This window comes from Pristiophorus japonicus, chromosome 4 (genome assembly GCF_044704955.1).
Source record: "Pristiophorus japonicus isolate sPriJap1 chromosome 4, sPriJap1.hap1, whole genome shotgun sequence".
In the NCBI taxonomy this organism is placed as follows: domain Eukaryota; kingdom Metazoa; phylum Chordata; class Chondrichthyes; family Pristiophoridae; genus Pristiophorus; species Pristiophorus japonicus.
The window spans coordinates 237,930,531-237,950,357 of NC_091980.1; the positions used below are offsets into that span (position 1 = coordinate 237,930,531).

Consider the following 19,827-nt stretch of genomic DNA (forward strand, 5'->3'; position numbering starts at 1 on the left):
GATGTGATATTTCTCCACATCTTTTTCAACGGGACCCTCCTCTTGCGGGCTATTCACTGTTCTTTGTCGAACCAAATCACCTATTTATACCTATTGTCTTAGCACAAGAACTGGATTTGTTGACATTTTTCATATGTATATGTTAACCTCCGTTCACACCGTTTACAAATCAGCTTCTTAACAAAAGAATGACAACGTTCAGAGTGCTTCCTTTAAGAGGCAAAAGGGGGACTCATTAAGTACTCTGCCTAGACGTCTAAATCCGCACATACACTTACACACTGTGAACTTATTCTTAAAAAGGTGAAAAAATAATAAATAGTACACTTAATGAACATTTATGAACATTTTTTCTATATTCCAATTTAAACATATACATTCTAATATACAGTTAACAAAGACGTTGTACAGAAATTTATTTACGTTTAAAATATGACACTTTTATTTTCCTTTTATATGTAGTTATAAATATATTTTGTCAAAATATATGATCATATGGTCAACATTTGCACATAAGTCATAAATAATGTAATGGTGAACGCCTGTTACGAATAGTGTTCAGACATTATAAAAAGTCAATTATTATTTTTTTTCAGCGGCACCCACATCCCTCCACAACCATCTCCTGATAGTTTTTCAGAACAACTTTATCATATTCGTCCAAGTAGAGCATTGAGATGGGACTGAGTTCTGTCGGGACGCAGCAGGCCTTGGGGATGTTGGAATTTACAGAATTTACAAGAGTTTGCACGATGGCGTGGTTAGTGGAGTTCAGGTGGTCTGCCAGTGGGAACGGGCAGTCCCCGTGACAATAAAAAGCTTGGTAACCAGGCGGTGCCACTATCCAGTCATTCCAGCCCACATCGCTGAAATCCACATAGAGAGAGTGCCTCCTGCAGTGCGATTTGTTTTTCTTGCGCCTCTGGCCTTTACTGCTGCGTTTCACCCTCCGGGTCAGAGCGTGTCCTTTGCCATCGTGGCTGAACGTTACAAGCAAGGGTCTGAGCTGGGACCAATTGCCGTGCCTCTGGTGCAGCGACCTGCTAATCCTTACATGCATGCCTTGCCGGCTTTTGGTTTCGTTCAGGTGGGTCACCTCGACGGCCAGACCGTGGTTGGGTTGTTTCTGCATGGTCCATCTCAGTACCGCCGGGCTCACGTCAAAGCTCTCCCATCGTGTCCTGTTCTGGTGGACCAGCCTGGTGTCCAAGAGCCTGGTGATGAGGTCGCCCTTCTCGCTGGGGGCTCTCATAATCTCATAAACATTGATGCGATGGAATCCTTCCTTCGGGTTCAACAGGCTGTCGATTTGCTCCCGGTACAGCCGGAGTTCTGCAGAGGACAGAACCTCGTTCTCGGGCACCGCGCTGATATTAAACACAAAACGAAGCTGGGAATCTTTCCTCTGCCCTGGCATCAGCTCCAAGTGTTCTGTTACGCAACAGAAATGAAAGACAACCCTTAAAATCGGATTCACCCACGGAAAATAAAAATGCCTCTGGACCAAAACAAAATACCCAGAATTTGATAAACCCAGACCACAACTCCCACCTTGTAAAACTAGCGCTCGACTAAAAACAAAGTTGTGTACAAGAGAAATGAATGCAAACTACAGTTCCCCGCACGAGCTAAACACTAACTGTAAGGCGGCAGAGTTCAAAAAATACTTTTGTCACCTGCCAGGAACCCCCTCCCTCCCCCTCCAACATCGACATTGAAACATGAACTATCATGAACTATAAACGCTGCAAGTTGGAGAAGTCTAAAACTCCATATAGATGCTGCACCCATCATTTAATGTCAAAGAAGCTTTTAATTTAAACACTTTTAATACAGACAAGCCACGTTTTAAAATCACATACATCTTTGCATGGTGTCCTGAAGAATACAGGCAACAAACATCGTCTCCCGCAGCCCCAATGTTAAACAGAAACCCAAATGCAATGTAAGAAATTGCTTCTGCATACATTTCACATTTAATCTCCCGCCATGTTCTGTTAGTATTACTCCATCTATCATAACTGCTCTAATCAATGCAATAACTCAATGCTTCTCTAACAGTGACTGCAGCTCCAGTACCTTCATGATGAAAGCTCCTCACGGTGTTGGCCCGGCTGGTGGATCTCTCGGGATATTCGAAGCTAATGTCATGGGTGATCTCGTCCCCGGACTGCAGCCTATAGAGATCCAGCATGTACTGGGGCACAACGGCAGATTTGCTGGGCTGTGGGCGCCGTTGCAGTCCGAACATGTTGAGTAAAGTGGCCTCGAATTCCCGGAGCAGTTCATGGTTTTGCGGAGAGCGACGTCCACCCGCCTGGTTTTGCTCAGCAAACTTTTTCCTTCCTTCCTCCGGTATCAGACTAGCATTACCTCCCAGTAAGACTTGGCATAATAAAATTACCATCAGCATTCGGTTACCAGGAATCATGGTGTCTCTGCGGAGCAAAACAAGCAACAAAAATCCTGAATGAGAATTAAGAGTAATCTTCAATCAACGCCCCAGAGAGAGCGCACGACACAGAGAAAGAGAGTGAGAGAAGAGGTATAATTACTTGGTCTCACTCGGTTACAGTTAAATAGCCCATAATCAGCCAGATAGCACCATCCTGTTACTCTTTGTGTTTTCACTATCTTAGTAATTATTTTAGGCTGGTTTCTTTGGAAGCAACAAGTATAAATTCTTGTAACGGGCATCTCCCCAAACGGCTCATGATTTTTTGAGAAATGGAAAAATAAAGTCCACAAAAGTCGTGTTAAAAGATTTTATTTTAAGTGTGATCACACTTTCACATCCACTACTTTGATAGCCTGGGGTCTGTCGGTGCAACACTTCCTTAATTGCTTATTGACAACCAAGGCACAAGTGCAAAACCCCCCGAAACATACTCTCACCCAACACACAGCTATAATTAAATCATGTAGGGAAGGATCGCAAGTACAAGAGAGCAATCAAATAAATGGGTAAAAAAACACACACATCGCTACAGTATGCAAACAGGAACACGAAATCCCTCCCAACCTAATAGAAAAGTATAAAAAGGTCTACTCACTGACAGAAAACAAGGCAGATGAAAACAGTCCATGATTCTTGACAGCCGATCTTGGACAAGTTCTTGAAAAGCTCAGGGACTCTGGAGCTGGCTGCTCGGCTACGTATTATCGAATCCCTCCTTGAACAACATTTGAATATAATGAGCAGAGTCTCTGCTTCCTCTCCGCGACGTCAGCCGGCCCCGCCCCGACTGCCAATCATCCTCGCCGGCCCCGCCCCAGCCGCCAATCATCCTCGCTGGCCCCGCCCCGACTGCCAATCATCCTCGCCGGCCCCGCCCCGGCTCACGCGCCTCAGTCCGCCACAGAGTGGCGGCCGCCACCCACCTGTCAATCAGCCGGCATAGGCCCTCCCTGCCTATCAATTACCCGGCACTGCCCCACCTGTCAATCACCCGGCACAACCCCGCCCCCCGCTCCGCTCTCGAGCGCCTCTGCCAGAGGGGAGGAGCCCGACCCGCCTGTCAATCAGTGCGGGGCACAGAGCCCAGAGATCGAGTTTGACACTGGAACAGCACGCACAGGGGGAGCGCAGAGTAGGAATTGTGCTCAGCGGCACAGGCACATGGATTGCCAGCGAACGATTCCGCTGCAGACGTACACGCAGGATCCAGCACTACCGATTATCGAGTTGCACAGGATCCCGCGTGAAATTTGCACGGAAATGAACCCACATTAATGCTACCTGCTTCACCACACGAGACAATTTCCAGTGTAGGATCATGTATATACATGCATACATATATACACACACACAATTACAAAAGGCGGACACACAGCAAATAGATGCCACCAGCGCAGAATTTGATGTCAACGTGCACGCATTCTTATCAACCGCATGAAACTGTCAGCACTGCATTTCACAAACTTAGGGTCATAAATTGCAGCACAACGTTTAATTTATTTCCTGAAAACAGTCCCTCGCAGCCAAGTTCCAGTGCACAAATCCAAACAGTCCACATCCACACCTCCAATAAGAAAACTTCTGAGTTCTGTAATCGGAAGATCAAAAGTACGAGCTCTGGTATGGTCGGGGCAAAATCCCACAATCAGGCGTGGTGTTGGATTACATAGATTGTTATTTCTGCAACTCTGCAGCAAAACAGAACATCCCAATTATCTACGATACGACGACCAACACCCACTTTCACTAAAAGCTGTATCAAAATGCTTTCAAAATGTATACAACTATTAGCCGAATTCACCCACAAGAAAAACGAAACCAATTACACAAACGTTTCACTGATACAATAGGAAATAACTCAATAAACGTCAGCGCATTTTTTTAAAGTTTCAGGTAGGGCATAAAAATGACTGGAATGAGCTGGCATCTCACCTCATAGGTGTGAAAGCACGACTTGCCAGATATTGGCAAAGCTGTATTACTGTGGTTATCAATTCTGTACTATACTCATTACCTTGAAATCACACTACAAACTGACTACTAAAGATCTAAGCTACGATTTTAACACTTCGTCGCATCATAACACGTTTAAGGTGTCGCGGATGTTTTATACAAGATTCTATAAGCACAATTTGTCCCTTATCTCCAAAACTTCAATAATAATCGTACTGCAGTAACCTTTTGACTTAATAGAGGGTTTGCTTCTGACACTGAACCTTAAAATAAGTTAAACCAGATAGATCTTTATTGGAATCAGCCAATCGATGTTCAAAACACCGTAAACTTTGATAAATACATCCAGACGAAATATGTGCTTGCTAGGAAGTGAATTTTTCAAATACAAGGCTAATAGCGCCCTCGCGTTTTGTTACGTGAAGCACGTGTGACTACAATAATAAGAAACCAACATATAGCTGAAATAACCAGTGTCAATTCATACTCATTAATGTTCAGGGCTGCAAGATACAACAGTCTCAGTAATACCACATACATGATCCACAATGTCTTCATCGAAGTTAAAGATGACTCACCATAGAGTTATCGCATATACTCCAAAATAATCGCATCTAATTCATTTGCATGATTATCGTCAGGTATAATTTAACAACTTGATAACCTGGTCCAATAAATTCAATTGATCTGAAACGGGCTGGATTAACACGCTACGGAAAGACGCACATACACAAAACCCCGTATTAGATCCATTTTAAGAAACCGAGCTGCAACTATCAGTCAATCCGACTAATATGTGGCCGCCCAGTTCATGCAATTTGTTGGAAAGTATGTACGTCATTGTGGTATTTTAACACGAGTTTATAAAGCCTCACTTATGCGATCTCTATAATATTCCACTTCCTTCCTGCTGAAGTGGATAATAGTTGTACACCCAACAAGTCACCGGAGATTAGCGCGTATACACCGAACATACCACAAGTAGCGCATTTTCCTCTTCCAGTTTTCCTTAAACTAATGCAGTGGCGTTTATTAGCTTTGCTGTAAACAACACGTTTGGCTTGGGAAGATATGTACTTTATTCAGAATCCACACACACATGTGATTGAGTTCTTCCGGAGCGACAAAAATATCCCGTGAGCAAAAGAAAGTACATTGAAATAAAAGGGAAGGCAGCAAATTCATTCAGAGATACAATTCATAGCGATGGAAGGAGAAACAGATAGAAAGTTAAAAACAAAGGATGGTAAACGTGCACGAAAGATAGTTGTGCTCGATACTAGAAGTCGAAGTATGATTAATAAAGGTGAAAGAAGGTTTTACAAGAGCTGAAAGGCTTGGCTTTTAAATGTCCTAACTAATAGGGCACTGTGAAGTGTGGACTGGAAGATGCACGATACATAGAAACATAGAAAGTAGTTGCAGGAGTAGGCCATTCGGCCCTTCTAGCCTGCACCACCATTCACTATGATCATTGCTGATCATGCAACTTCAGTACCCCATTCCTGCTTTTTCTCCATACCCCTTGATTCCTTTAGCCGTAAGGGCCACATCTAGCTCCCTTTTGAATATATCTAATGAACTGGCCTCAACAACTTTCTGTGGTAGCGAATTCCACAGGTTCACAATTCTCTGAGTGAAGAAGTTTCTCCTCATCTCGGACCTAAATGGCTTACCCCTTATCCTCAGACTATGACCCCTGGTTCTGGACTTCCCCAACATCTTCCTGTATCTATCCTGTCCAATCCCATCTGAATTTTATATGTTTCTATGAGATCCCCTCTCATTCTTTTAAATTCCAGTGAATATAAGCCTAGTCGATCCAGTCTTTCTTCATGTGTCAGTCCTGCCATCCCGGAAATCAGTCTGGTGAACCTTTGCTGCACTTCCTCAATAGTAAGAATGTTCTTCCTCAGATTAGGAGACCAAAACTGCACACAATACTCAAGGTGTGGTCTCACCAAGGCCCTGTACAGCTGCAGTAAGACCACCCTGCTCCTATACTCAAATCCTCTCACTATGAAGGCCAGCAAGCCATTTGCTTTCTTTACTGCCTGCTGTACCTGCATGCCTACCTTCAATGACTGATGTACCATGACACCCAGGTCTCGTTGCACCTCCCCTTTTACTAATCTGTCACCATTCAGATAATAATCTGCCTTCCTGTTTTTGCCACCAAAGTGGATAACCTTACACTTACCCACATTATACTGCATCTGCCATGCATTTGCTCATTCACCTAACCTGTCCAAATCCCCCTGCAGCCTCCTAGCATCCTCCACGCAGCTCACACTGCCACCCAGCTTAGTGTCATCTGCAAACTTGGAGATATTACATTCAATTCCTTCCTATAAATCATTAATGTATATTGTAAATAGCTGGGGTCCCAGCACTGAACACTGCGGCACCCCACTAGTCACTGCCTTCCATTCTGAAAAGGACCCGTTTATTCTCACTCTTTGCTTCCTGTCTGCCAACCAGTTCTCTATCCACGTCAATACATTACCCCCAATACCATGTGCCTTAATTTTGCACACTAATCTCTTGTGTGGGACCTTGTCAAAAGCCTTTTGAAAGTTCAAATACACCACACATCCACCAGTTTTCCCCTATCCACTCTACCAGTCACATCCTCAAAAAGCTACAGAAAATTTGTCAAGCATGATTTCCCTTTCATAAATCCATGCTGACTTGGACCGATCCTGTCACTGCTTTCCAAATGCGCTGTTATTACATCTTTAATAATTGATTCCAGCATTTTCCCCACCACCGATGTCAGGCTAACCGGTCTATAATTCCCTGTTTTCTCTCTCCCTCCTTTTATAAAAAGTTACATTACCTATCCTTCAATCCATAGGAACTGAACCAGAGTCCATGGAATGTTGGAAAATGACCACCAATGCATCTACTATTTCTAGGGCCACTTCCTTAAGTACTCTGGGATGCATACTGTCAGGCCCTGGGGATTTATCGGCCTTCAGTCCCTTCAATTTCCCTAACACCATTTCCTGACTAATAAGGATTTCCCTCAGTTCCCCCTTCTCGTTAGACCCTTGGTCCCCTACTATTTTCGGGAGGTTATTCGTGTCTTCCTTAGTGAAGAAAGAACCAAAGTATTTGTTCAATTGGTCTGCCATTTCCTTGTTCCCCATTATGAATTCCCCTGATTCTGACTGCAAGGGACCTACATTAGTCTTCACTAATCTTTTTCTCTTCACATATTTATAGAAGCTTTTGCAGTCAGTTTTTATATTCCCTGCAAGCTTACTCTCATACTCTATTTTCCCCCTCCTAATTAGACCCTTAGTCCTCCTCTGCTGAATTCTAAATTTCTCCCAGTTCTCAGGTTTGCTGGGTTTTTTTGGCCAATTTATATGCCTCTTCCTTGGATTTAACACTTTCCTTAATTTCCCTTGTTAGCCACGGTTGAGCCACCTTCCCTTTTTTATTCTTACGCCACACAGGGATGTACAATTGTTCATCCATGTGATATTTAAATGTCTGCCATTGCTTATCCACCATCAACCCTTTAAGTATCATTCTCCAGTCTATCCTAGCCAAGTCACCTCTCATACCGTCGAAGTTTCCTTTCTTTAAGCTTAGGACCCTAGACTCTGAATTAACTGTGTCACTCTTCATCTTAATGAAGAATTCTATCATATTATGGTCACTCTTCTCTAAGGGGCCCCGCATGACCAGATTGCTAATTAATCCTCTCTCATTACACAAGACTTGGTCGAGGATGGCCTGCTCTCTAGTTGGTTCCTCGACATATTGGTCTAGAAAACCATCCCTTATACACTCCAGGAAATCCTCCTCCACAGTATTGCTACAATTTGGTTAGCCCAATCTATATGCAGAATAAAGTCACCCATGATAACTGCTGTACCCTTATTGCATGCGTCCCTAATTTCCTGTTTGATGCCATCCCCAACCTCCCTACTACTGTTTGGTGGTCTGTACACAACTCCCACTAACATTTTCTGGCCTTTGATGTTTCGCAGCTCTACCCATACAGATTCCACATCATCCACATTAATGTCCTTCCTTACTATTGTGTTAATCTCCACTTTAACCAGTAATGCTACCCCACCTCCTTTTCCTTCCTGTCTGTCCTTCCTGAATATTGAACACCCCTGGATGTTGAGTTCCCAGCTTTGATTACCTTGGAGCCATGTCTCCGTAATCCCAATTACATCATATCTGTTAACAGCTATCTGTGCAGTCAATTCATCCACCTTATTACAAATGCTCCTTGCATTGAGACTCAGAGCCTTTAGGCTTGGTTTTTTAACACTCTTTGTCCTTTTAGAATTATATTGTAATCTGGCCCTTTTTGATTTTTGCCCTTGATTTCTCTGCCCTCCACTCTTGCTTTTCTCCTTCCTATCTTTTGCTTCTGCCCCCTTTTTACTTTCCTCTGCTTCTCTGCAGAGATTCCCATCCCCCTGCCATTTTAGTTTAAACCCTCCTTAACAGCACTAGCAAACACACCCCCTAGGACATCGGTTCTGGTTCTGCCCAGCTGCAGACCATCCGGTTTGTACTGGTCCCACCTCCCCCAGAACTGGTTCCAATGTCCCAGGAATTTGAATCCCTCCCCCTTGCACCATTCCTCAAGTCACGTATTCATCTGAGCTATCCTGCAATTCCTACTCTGACTAGCATGTGGCACTGGTAGCAATCCTGAGATTACTATCTTTGAGGTCCTACTTTTTAATTTAACTCCTAGCTCCCTAAATTTAGCTTGCAGGACCTCATCGCATTTTTTACCTATATCGTTGGTACCTATATGTACCACGGCAGCTGGTTGTTCACCCTCCCCCTCCAGAATGCGCTGCAGCCGCTCCGAGACATCCTTGAGCCTTGCACCAGGGAGGCAACATACCATCCTGGAGTCTCGTTTGCGGCCGCAGAAACGCCTATCTATTCCCCTTAAAATAGAATTCCCTATCACTATAGCTCTCCAACTCTTTTTCCTGCCATCCTGAGCAGCAGAGCAACCCCTGGTGCCATGGACTTGGCTGCTGCTGCCTTCCCCTGATGAGCCATCTCCCCCAACAGTACCCAAGGTGGAGTATCTGTTTTGGAGGGACCCCTGTACTACCTTCCTTCCACTGCTCTGCCTGATGGTCACGCATTCTCCATCTGTGTAACCTTTACCTGCGGTGTGACCAACTCACTAAACGTGCTATTCACGACATCCTCAGCATCATGGATGCTCCAGAGTGAAGCCATGCACAGCTCCAGTGCAGCAATGTGGTCTGTCAGGAGCTGCAGCTGGATACACTTTCTGCACATGTAGTTGTCAGGGACACTGGGAGCATCCCTGACTTCCCACATAGCACAAGAGGAGCATGACATGGGTCTGGGCTCTCCTGCCATGGCTCACCCCTTAAATTAACCAAATTGATAACAATGCCAAAGATTTCTTACTGATCAGAAAAGAAAAAGAAAAAGATTAAATACTCACCAATCCATCAGCCAATCACTTATCTGCTTGGCTGTAATGTCACACTTCAATTTCTTTTTACTTCTTTGTTTACCTTCTGCCCCTGCCCCTGCACCAGCTGGCTCCTCCTCTGACTGCTGGGCCCTTTTATGGGCCTCGCTGTCCCGACCTGCTCCGCTCCTCCGACTCACGCTATTTTTAAGCTGCCCGCTCCTCCGACTCTCCGATCCTCGTCAGAAGTGAATTCCTCGCCTACCTCCGGCCCTCCTGCTCCTTGGACTCCTGGCCTCCCGAACTCACGGACTTCCGCTCTCGGAGCCTCCCAAACTCTCTGATACATCTGCAGATATATAGATTAGTTGAAAGTCTAAGCTGTTAATTTAAAAAAAACTACAGAATGGAGACAAATAGCTAGTTGGCACGTATTCCCACTAACATCTTTATCACTTTTAAATATAGTTCACGTTTACGCAGTCATTCTTAGAGATAGTCCAAGTGGTGAATCCTTTCTTTTCAAAATTGTGCATGGGTAGAGGAGAGGAAAGCAAGGCTTGAGGGTAAAATAAAATCATAACAACAACTTGCATTTTTATAGCACCTTTAAAGTAGTAAAACGTCCCAAGGCACGTCACCAAGTGTTCGAAAACAAAATTTGACACCGAGCCACATAGGGAGAAATTAGGGCAACTGACCAAAAGCTTGGTCAAAGAGGTAGGTTTTAAGGAGTGTCTTAAAGGAGGAAAGAATGGTAGAGAGATGGAGAGGTTTAGGTAGGGAATTCCAGAGCTTAGGGCCTTGGCAGCTGACGGCTCGGCCACCAATGGTGGAGCGATTAAAATCAGGGATGCTCGAGAGGTCAGAATTAGAGTAGGGCAGATATCTGGGGTGGTTGTGGGGCTGGAGAAGTTTACAGAGATAGAGAGGGACAAGGCCATGGAGTGATTTGAAAACAAGGATGAGAGTTTTAAAATCAAAGCATTGCTTAACCGGCAGCAAATGTAGGTCAGCAAGCACAAGGGGTGGATGGGTGAACAGGACTTAGGTGAGCTAGGACACGGCAGAGTTTTGGATGACCTCAAGTTTACGTAGGGTAGAATGTGGGAGGCCATGCAGGAGTGTGTTGGAGTAGTCAAGTCTAGAGCTAACAAAGGCATGGACGAGGGTTTCAGCAGTGGATGAGCTGAGGCAAAGGTGGAGATGGGTGATGTTACGGAGGTGGAAATAGGTGGTCTTAGTTATGCCACGGATATGTGGTCAAAAGCTCATTTGGCCACAAGGTTGCGAACAGTGTGGTTCAGCCTCAGACAGAAGTTGGGGAGAGGGATTGAGTCAGTGGCTAGGGAACAGAATTTGTGGTGGGGACCAAAAACAATAGCTTCGGTCTTCCCAATATTCAATTGGAGAAAATTTCTGTTCATCCAGAACTGGATGTCGGACAAGCAGTCTGACAATTTAGAGACTATGGAGGGGTCGAGAGAAGTGGTAGTGAGGTAGAGATGGGTGTCATCAGCGTACACATGGAAATTGACTTTGTGTTTTCGAATGATGTCACCAAGGGGCAACATGTAGATGGGAAATAGGAAGGGGCCAAGGAGAGATCCTTGGGGACACCAGAGGTAACGATGCGGGAGCGGGAAGAGAAGCCCTTCTCTAGTTACGATTAGATATAGTTAAATATGCTTAAGATTCAGCAAAGTACTTTATTATCCTCATTAGTAACAACTTCACATTGACTGGTACTCTCAATAAATCATCGATAATGGTTTCCAATTTTTCAGATGAACATCTATGACCACTGTAGCTATGTCTCGAGTTTCCTGTTCCAATGTACATTACATTGCCAAGAAAAGCAATAGGGAAAACAAAATCCAAATAAATATTTTTAAAGAATGTAAAGTGTAGTTACTAATAAATAATAAAACATTATGTCCCTCTAGACCTGACTTGACTACTCCAACGCACTTCTGGCTGGCCTCCCACATTCTACCCTACATAAACTTGAGGTCTTCCAAAACACGGCTGCCCTTGTCCTAACTCACACCAAGTCCCGTTCATCCATGCAATTGATCGTTGCAATTTTTCTCCATTTAGATTATAATTTGCTTTTCTATTATTTTTGCCAAAGTCTTAATTTCTCCTTATGTGGTTCAGAGTCAAATTTTTTGTCCCATAATACTCCTGTGAAGTGCCTTGGGATGTTTTACTATGTTAAAGGTGCTATATAAATACAAGTTGTTGTTGTTGTATAGTAATTTAAACTATTTCTTGTAACTAATCATTGAATCTCTGGAATATATGTAATTTTCAGCATCTCATCTCCAAAGGGACATTGATGTATTGAGAGAGTTCAGAGAAGAGCAACTAAGAGCTCCAAGTCATTAATATTTAAAGACCCTTAGAAATATCATGTTTTCATTGGCGGAAAATGGAATGTGTGGGATCCAGCTCCTCAAAGTACTAAGAGGTGTATATAATATAACAGGAATGTTATTCAAATTAGAAGCTACAAAATTAACACGTGAGACTGGAGATTAGACATGGGGAATAGACTCCATGCTAAAACAGTTAATGCTGTTTTAACATCTTTGAAAAAGAGTTGTTTAAATATTGGGTTAGGAGTGGGATTAAAAAGGAGAAGGATGTATAAATAGCTTTGATGAAATATTCGGTGGAACATGATAATTCTTCAGATACTGAGATTGTGGAAATGAAAGGAACTGATCAAGGATAGGTAATATAAACGTGGTGTTGGAGGAGTTTCATTCGATTTTCCTTGGGATGTGAAGGACAGGGAGAAAGATTACAGATTCTTTCATCAGGGAGTTAAATGGGTTCTGTAGAATCCAGAAGAGTTGGATACATGAGATATGCCAAATGGCCTTTTCTAGTTCAGTGCAAGAACTTAGACCGTGCCTTTAAAATAGTGGGGCAGGGTAATTAACACAGAGCAGGAAACAAGGGATGGTAGTGCAAGCAGATGACTGGACGCATAGTCAAACAGGTAGATTTTGAGGAGGCTTTTAATGATGAGGATATATGTAACAATGCAGGAGAGCTTTAGGAAGAGAATTCCAGAGTGTAGAGCCATATAGCATATAGGCTAAACATTTTGCCTGTGATGATGGATTGGAGGGAGAAGAGATACATAGAGGTCCAGACTAATAAGAGCAGAGGGCGAGAACTGAACACTAGGGCAGGAGAAGGTTGCAGGAGTAGGATGCAGCGAGGTGGTGGAGAGATTCTGTAAATAATTTGTTTTATGTTCTCATGGTACAAGGCATTCTTCAACTGGGAGGGAGAGAAGATAAGCTCTTCCAAGGACCTGCAATGCTGTACTGTATCAATCTACTAGTGAATACCACTATCTGGGTGTCACTAAATAAGAACACAAGAAATAGGAGCAGGAGTAGGAATATGGACCCTCAAACCTGCTCCACATTCAATAAGATCATGGCAAATCTTTGATCTCAACTCCACCTTCCCGCCACACCCTATATTTTTCTTAAAGTAAAGAAAATCAGGGCCTTCCCATATAGAGAATCATGGATTATATACATATTTGTTTCAAATATGTTGTGCTGCCCAGCAATTCACCCAATTTGAAAACAAAGGCATATACACTGCTGTGTTTAGTGACATGTAATCGTGTTATAGATTGCAGCTGCCTCTCCAAATTGCTTTTCAAACTATAATTCAAACAAAAACACAGCAGGGCAGTGCAGTTGTACACAAGTTGATGCTCCAACATATTATAAACCACATATTATAAGCCTTCACATCTGCAATTCCTCCACAATAAGATCAAATTATCAGACCTATCACCAAGGGAAGTAGCCAATTGTTCATATTAAATATTCAATATTAACGCAAGCTCTCAGATAAGTGAACAGACATTGAAGCACAAGGGATTCCCCAATTGAGAGGATAAGGGGACAGTCATTGAAGCACAAGGGATTCCCTAATTGAACAGGGTAGGCAGGCAAATTTGTTGTAGGCCTCTGTATTGAATACACAGTTTTTGCTTCCACCCAAGAACTAGCATTCGCAATTGAGGAAAATTGCCAGGATCTTCAAATGCTCACTAACTTAACATTTTAATTTGCAGTTCCTAAATATTACTTCAAATTCAACAAGTCTCTCAATTCCTCATTTGAGAGTTAACCATCTCTGGCATACAAAGCTGTCAATACATCCTCTGTCAGTTCTAGCACTTCCTGACTTTTTCTAGATTCTCTCAGACTCTGATGACGCACACACTCAATTCGCCCCACCCTTGCAATACAAATCTTGGTCATAAAGAACATTAATTGATACGGTGATGGATGGGGAATCCAACATTGCACGAGGACAGTGAAAAGACTGTTAATTCAAAGCTATCACGTTTTGTGGGACCATCACAGTTTAACATTCCTAAAGCAAGATAATAATAACTCAAATTCCTATAAAATTATTGCAAATAATGCCGTATTTACTTGAATATAGGCTTCCTCTACACTTCAAATTTAAACCCTCTGTATGTTATGTATCTGGACTTGTATATACTCTGTACAGCCACCAGAGGGCTCCTTCCCCGGAGTCCCAAGGGATCTCACAATCCCTTGGCAGCACAGGTATTTAAGGAGGCTTCACAGGTTGGAGAGGCACTCTGGAGGCCTGCAATAAAAGACTAAGGTCACACTTTATTTTGAGCTCACAGTGTTCAGTCTGACTCTTTCTCCATACAACAACTGGTGACGAGATACAGATAGCGAACCCAAAGATGCAGAGAACAGTGGGCATCCTGGAGAAATTCTCGGAGGGAGATGATTGGGAAACTTTTGTGAAGCGACTCGACCAATACTTCGTGGCCAACGAGCTAGATGGGGAAGAGAGCGCTGCCAAACGCAGAGCGATCCTCCTCACCGTCTGTGGGGCACCGACATATGGCCTCATGAAGAATCTGCTCTCTCCAGCGAAACCCACGGAGAAATCGTATGACGATTTGTGCACACTGGTCCGAGAGCATTTGAACCTGAAGGAAAGTGTTCTGATGGCGAGGTACTGGTTCTACAGCTACAAAAGATCTGAAGACCAGGAAGCGGCGAGTCATGTCGCCGAGCTAAGACGCCTTGCAGGACATTGCAAATTTGAAGGACATTTGGAGTACATGCTCAGAGACTTTTTCATACTTGGCATTGGCCATGAAACCATACTTCGCAAAATTTTGACTGCAGTGACCCCAACCTTGAGTAAGGACATAGTGATAGCCCAGGCGTTCATTGCCACCAGCGACAATACTAAGCAAATCTCTCAGCACACAAGTGCTGCTACAAGTACTGTGAGCAAAGTGATGTTGTTTTCGAATTGTAACGGACAGGGCAGGTCACACATACCTGCACTTACACGTCCGCAGATGTCTCAGAGTCCACCATCAAGGGTGATGAATGCAAGGCCATTAACACCTTGTTGGAGCCGCGGGGTTGATCATCGTTTCCATTCATGCCGATACAAAGGATACATGGTCCCTTGATAATACTGACTGTTGAACTAAATGGACTCCTGGTGTCAATAGAGCTGGACACGGGCACGAGCCAGTCGATCATGGGCAAAAAGACTTTCAAAAGGTTGTGGTGTAACAAGACCTCAAGACCAGTCTTAACTCCAATTCACACGAAACTAAAAACTTACACAAAAGAACTGATTCCTGTAATCGGCAGTGGTACTGTAAAGGTCTCCTACGATGGAGCGGTGCATAAGCTACCACTCTGGGTGGTACCGGGCGATGGTCCCACCCAGGAGCTGGCTGGGAAAGATACGCTGGAACTGGGATGACATCTGAGCGCTATCACCCGCTGACGACACTTCGTGTGTACAGGTCTTAAACACATTTCCTTCGCTGTTCGAACCAGGCATCGGAAAATTCCAAGGAGCAAAAGTGCAGATCCACCTAATTCCGGAGGCACGACCTATCCATCACAAGACGAGAGCAGTACCGTACACGATGAGAGAAAGGGTAGAAATCAAGCTCGACCGGCTACAAAGAGAGGGCATCATCTCACCGATCGAGTTCAGTGAGTGGGCCAGTCCTATTTTCCCAGTCCTCAAGGGATATAGCACCATCAGAATCTGTGGTGATTACAAAGTAACTATCAATCGTTTGTCCCTGCAGGACCAATACGCACTTCCAAAGGCCGAACAACTCTTTGCAATGCTGGCGGGAGGAAAGACGTTCACGAAGCTGGATCTGAGCTCAGCCTACATGACGCAGGAACTGGAGGAATCATCGAAGGCCCTCACCTGCATCAACATGCACAAAGGTCTTTTTGTTTATAACAGATGCCCGTTTGGAATCCGATCAGCGGCGGCGATATTCCAGAGAAACAGGGAAAGTTTACTGAAGTCGGTCCCGCACACCTTGGTCTTCCAGGACGACATCTTGGTCACAGGTCGGAACACAGTCGAGCATCTGCAGAACCTGGAGAAGGTTCTTAGTCGACTCAACCATGTGGGGCTCAGGTTAAAATGCTCAAAGTGCATTTTCCTGGTGCCTATAGTGGAGTTCTTAGGAAGGAGGATTGCGGCGGACGGCATCAGGCCCTCCATCGCAAAGACGGAGGCAATCGAGAACGCACCGAGGCCACAGAACGTGACGGAGCTGTGGTCGTTCCTGGGATTCTTGAACTACTTTGGTAACTTCTTACCAGGTCTCAGCACCCTGCTGGAACCACTACATGTCTTACTACGAAAACGGGGAGAATGGGTTTGGGGCAAAAGCCAAGAAAATGCCTTTGTAAAAGCGAGAAAATTGTTATGCTCAAACAAATTGCTTGTGTTGTACGATCCATGTAAGCATTTGGTACTAGCATGTGATGCGTCATCATATGGCGTCAGATGTGTATTGCAACAAGCTAATGATTTTGGGAAACTGCAACAGGTTGCTTATGCATCCAGGAGTCTGTCTAAGGCTGAGAGAGCCTACAGCATGATTGAGAAAGAAGCGTTAGCGTGTGTCTATGGGGTAAAGAAAATGCATCGATACCTGTTTGGGCTAAAATTCGAATTGGAAACTGACCAGAAGCCACATATATCCCTGTTTTCCGAGAGCAAAGGGATAAATGCCCGCATCCAGAGATGGGCGCTCACGTTGTCCGCACACAACTACGCCATCCGCCACAGGCCAGGCACAGAAAACTGCGCCGATGCTCTCAGTAGGCTGACATTGACCACCACGGGGGTGGAAATGGCGCAGCCCGCAGATCTAGCCATGGTTATGGAAGCATTTGAGAGTGAGCAATCGCCCGTTACTGACCGGCAGATTAAAACCTGGTCAAGCCAGGACTCCTTATTATCTCAAGTCAAAAGTTGTGTGCTTCACGGGAGCTGGTCCAGTGTCCCAGTGGAAATGCAGGAAGAGATAAATATTCCAGCGGTGCAAAGATGAAATGTCTATACAGGCAGACTGCCTTCTGTGGGGCAATTGAGTAGTGGTCCCCAAGAAGGGCAGAGTCGCCTTCATCAGTGACCTCCACAGTACCCACCCAGGCATCATAATGATGAAAGCGATAGCCAGATCCCATGTGTGGTGGCCCGGCATCACTGCGGACTTAGAGTCCTGCGTTCACAGATGTAATACATGCTCGCAGTTAAGCAATGTAGACAGGGAGGCGCTGCTAAATTTATGGTCTTGGCCCTCCAAACCGTGGTCTAGGGTATATGTCGACTATGCAGGCCCGTTTTTGGGTAAAATGTTTCTTGTGGTTGTAGACGCGTACTCCAAGTGGATTGAATGTGAGATAATATCGGCTTCACGTCACTGAAAGCCTGCGGGCCATGTTTGCCACACATGGCTTACCCGATGTCCTGGTGAGCGACAATGGGCCATGTTTTACCAGTGCTGAGTTCAAAGAATTTATGGCCCGTAACGGGATCAAACATGTCACCTCTGCCCCATTAAAACCAGCATCCAATGGTCAGGCAGAGAGAGCAGTGCAAACCATTAAGCAAGGCTTGAAGGCTCACTGCAGATTCGCCTATCCCGAGTTCTGCTTAGCGACCGCATGAGACCACACTCACTCATTGGGGTCCCACCTGCTGAACTGCTCATGAAAAGTGCACTTAAGACAAGGCTCTCGTTATTCACCCTGATCTACATAGAAACATAGAAACATAGAAAATAGGTGCAGGAGTAGGCCATTCGGCCCTTTGAGCCTGCACCGCCATTCAACAAGATCATGGCTGATCACCCATCCCAGCAGCCCCCCCCCCGCCATACCCTCTCCACATGAACAGGTAGAGAGCAGGCGGCTTCAACAAAGTGCATACCATGATAGCGCAAATGTCTCACGAGATTGAAGTCAATGATCCTGTGTTTGTATTAAATTATGGGCAAGTTCCCAAGTGGCTTCCCGGCACTGTTTTGGCCAAAGAGGGGAGCAGGATGTTTCGGGTCAAACTTTCAAATGGACTCATTGACCGGAAACATTTGGACCAAATCAAACTCAGATTCACGGACTATCCTGAGCAACCCACCTTGGACCCTACCTTTTTTGATCCCCCAACATACACACCAGTGGCAACCAACACCACGGTTGACCAGGAAGCAGAACCCATCATCCACAGCAGCCCTGCAGCGCCCAACACACCAGGCAGCCCAGCGAGGGCTCAACAAATGACTCAACAACATCAGCCTTCACACTGAGACGATCAACCAGGGCAAGAAGGGCCCCAGATCGACTCATATTGTAAATAGTTACACTATTGACTTTGGGGGGGAATATTGTTACGTATCTGGACTTGTATATACTCTGTACAGCCACCAGAGAGCTCATTCCCCGGAGTCCCAAAGGATCTCATAATTCCTTGGGAGCACAGGTATTTAAGAGTGCTTCACAGGTTGGAGAGGCACTCCGGAGACCTGCAATAAAAGACTATGGTCACATTTTACTTTGAGCTCACAGTTCAGTCTGACTCTTTCTCCATATACTACACTGTAGAAAATAAGAACTACTAATTCCTCACATTAAGCCACAGTAACTTTTTTTGTGCTTAAAAATCACTACTTATATATTCAAGTAAAAATGGTAGACTGTGGGGGAGGCAATATAATACTCAGTTTGTTTCACTGATAAATGATATTCAATGGTTTTGTACTGAATACTTTGCTTAATATAACAGATAGCAATATAAACACTAAAGCAGTATATAATATTGTACATTTATGGAAATTTAGATTTAATTCCATGGAAACTATTACAACAGATGCCAACTTGAAAAAATAGTGCAGCTGGCTTTTTCTATTAAAGAAACATAGAAACATAGAAAATAGGTGCAGGAGTAGGCCATTCAGCCCTTCTAGCCTGCACCGCCATTCAATGAGTTCATGGCTGAACATGCAACTTCAGTACCCCATTCCTGCTTTCTTGCCATACCCCTTGATCCCCTTAGTAGTAAGGACTACATCTAACTCCTTTTTGAATATATTTAGTGAATTGGCCTCAACAACTTTCTGTGGTAGAGAATTCCACAGGTTCACCACTCTCTGGGTGAAGAAGTTTCTCCTCATCTCGGTCATAAATAGCTTACCCCTTATCCTTAGACTGTGACCCCTGGTTCTGGACTTCCCCAACATTGTGAATATTCTTCCTGCATCTAACCTGTCTAAACCCATCAGAATTTTAAACGTTTCTATAAGGTCCCCTCTCATTCTTCTGAACTCCAGTGAATACAAGCCCAGTTGATTCAGTCTTTCTTGATAGGTCAGTCCCGCCATCCCGGGAATCAGTCTGGTGAACCTTCGCTGCACTCCCTCAATAACAAGAATGTCCTTCCTCAGGTTAGGAGACCAAAACTGTACACAATACTCCAGGTGTGCCCTCACCAAGGCCCTGTACAACTGTAGCAACACCTCCCTGCCCCTGTACTCAAATCCCCTCGCTATGAAGGCCAACATGCCATTTGTTTTCTTAACCGCCTGCTGTACCTGCAT

At 44.4% G+C, this 19,827-nt stretch overlaps 1 protein-coding gene across 2 annotated transcripts; it reads right to left on the bottom strand.

Moving 5' to 3' along the window:
- Window positions 1-468: 468 nt before the first annotated feature.
- Window positions 469-5,173, bottom strand: bmp4 (bone morphogenetic protein 4). Of its 2 annotated transcripts, XM_070877482.1 has the most exons (4): window positions 4,990-5,173; window positions 3,058-3,173; window positions 2,080-2,438; window positions 469-1,431 (listed from the first exon to the last, which is right to left on the bottom strand). In XM_070877482.1, exons 2-4 carry the CDS (start codon window positions 3,084-3,086, stop codon window positions 593-595), a joined length of 1,227 nt encoding a protein of 408 aa, XP_070733583.1. In that variant the 5' UTR covers window positions 3,087-3,173; window positions 4,990-5,173; the 3' UTR covers window positions 469-592. The 2 variants fall into 2 exon arrangements, with proteins under 2 accessions (XP_070733583.1, XP_070733584.1); XM_070877483.1 differs by lacking the exon at window positions 4,990-5,173 and having other exon boundaries at window positions 3,054-3,167.
- Between the last annotated feature and the right edge of the window lie 14,654 nt (window positions 5,174-19,827).

Coding starts and splice junctions, on each gene's coding strand:
- bmp4 (XM_070877482.1), bottom strand. CDS start 3,086: ATGGACTGTTTTCATCTGCCTTGTTTTCT. Junction 2,439..3,057: donor TTTCATCTGCCTTGTTTTCT/GTCAGTGAGTAG, acceptor TTTGCTCCGCAG/AGACACCATGATTCCTGGTA. Junction 1,432..2,079: donor GAGGAGCTTTCATCATGAAG/GTACTGGAGCTG, acceptor GTTGCGTAACAG/AACACTTGGAGCTGATGCCA.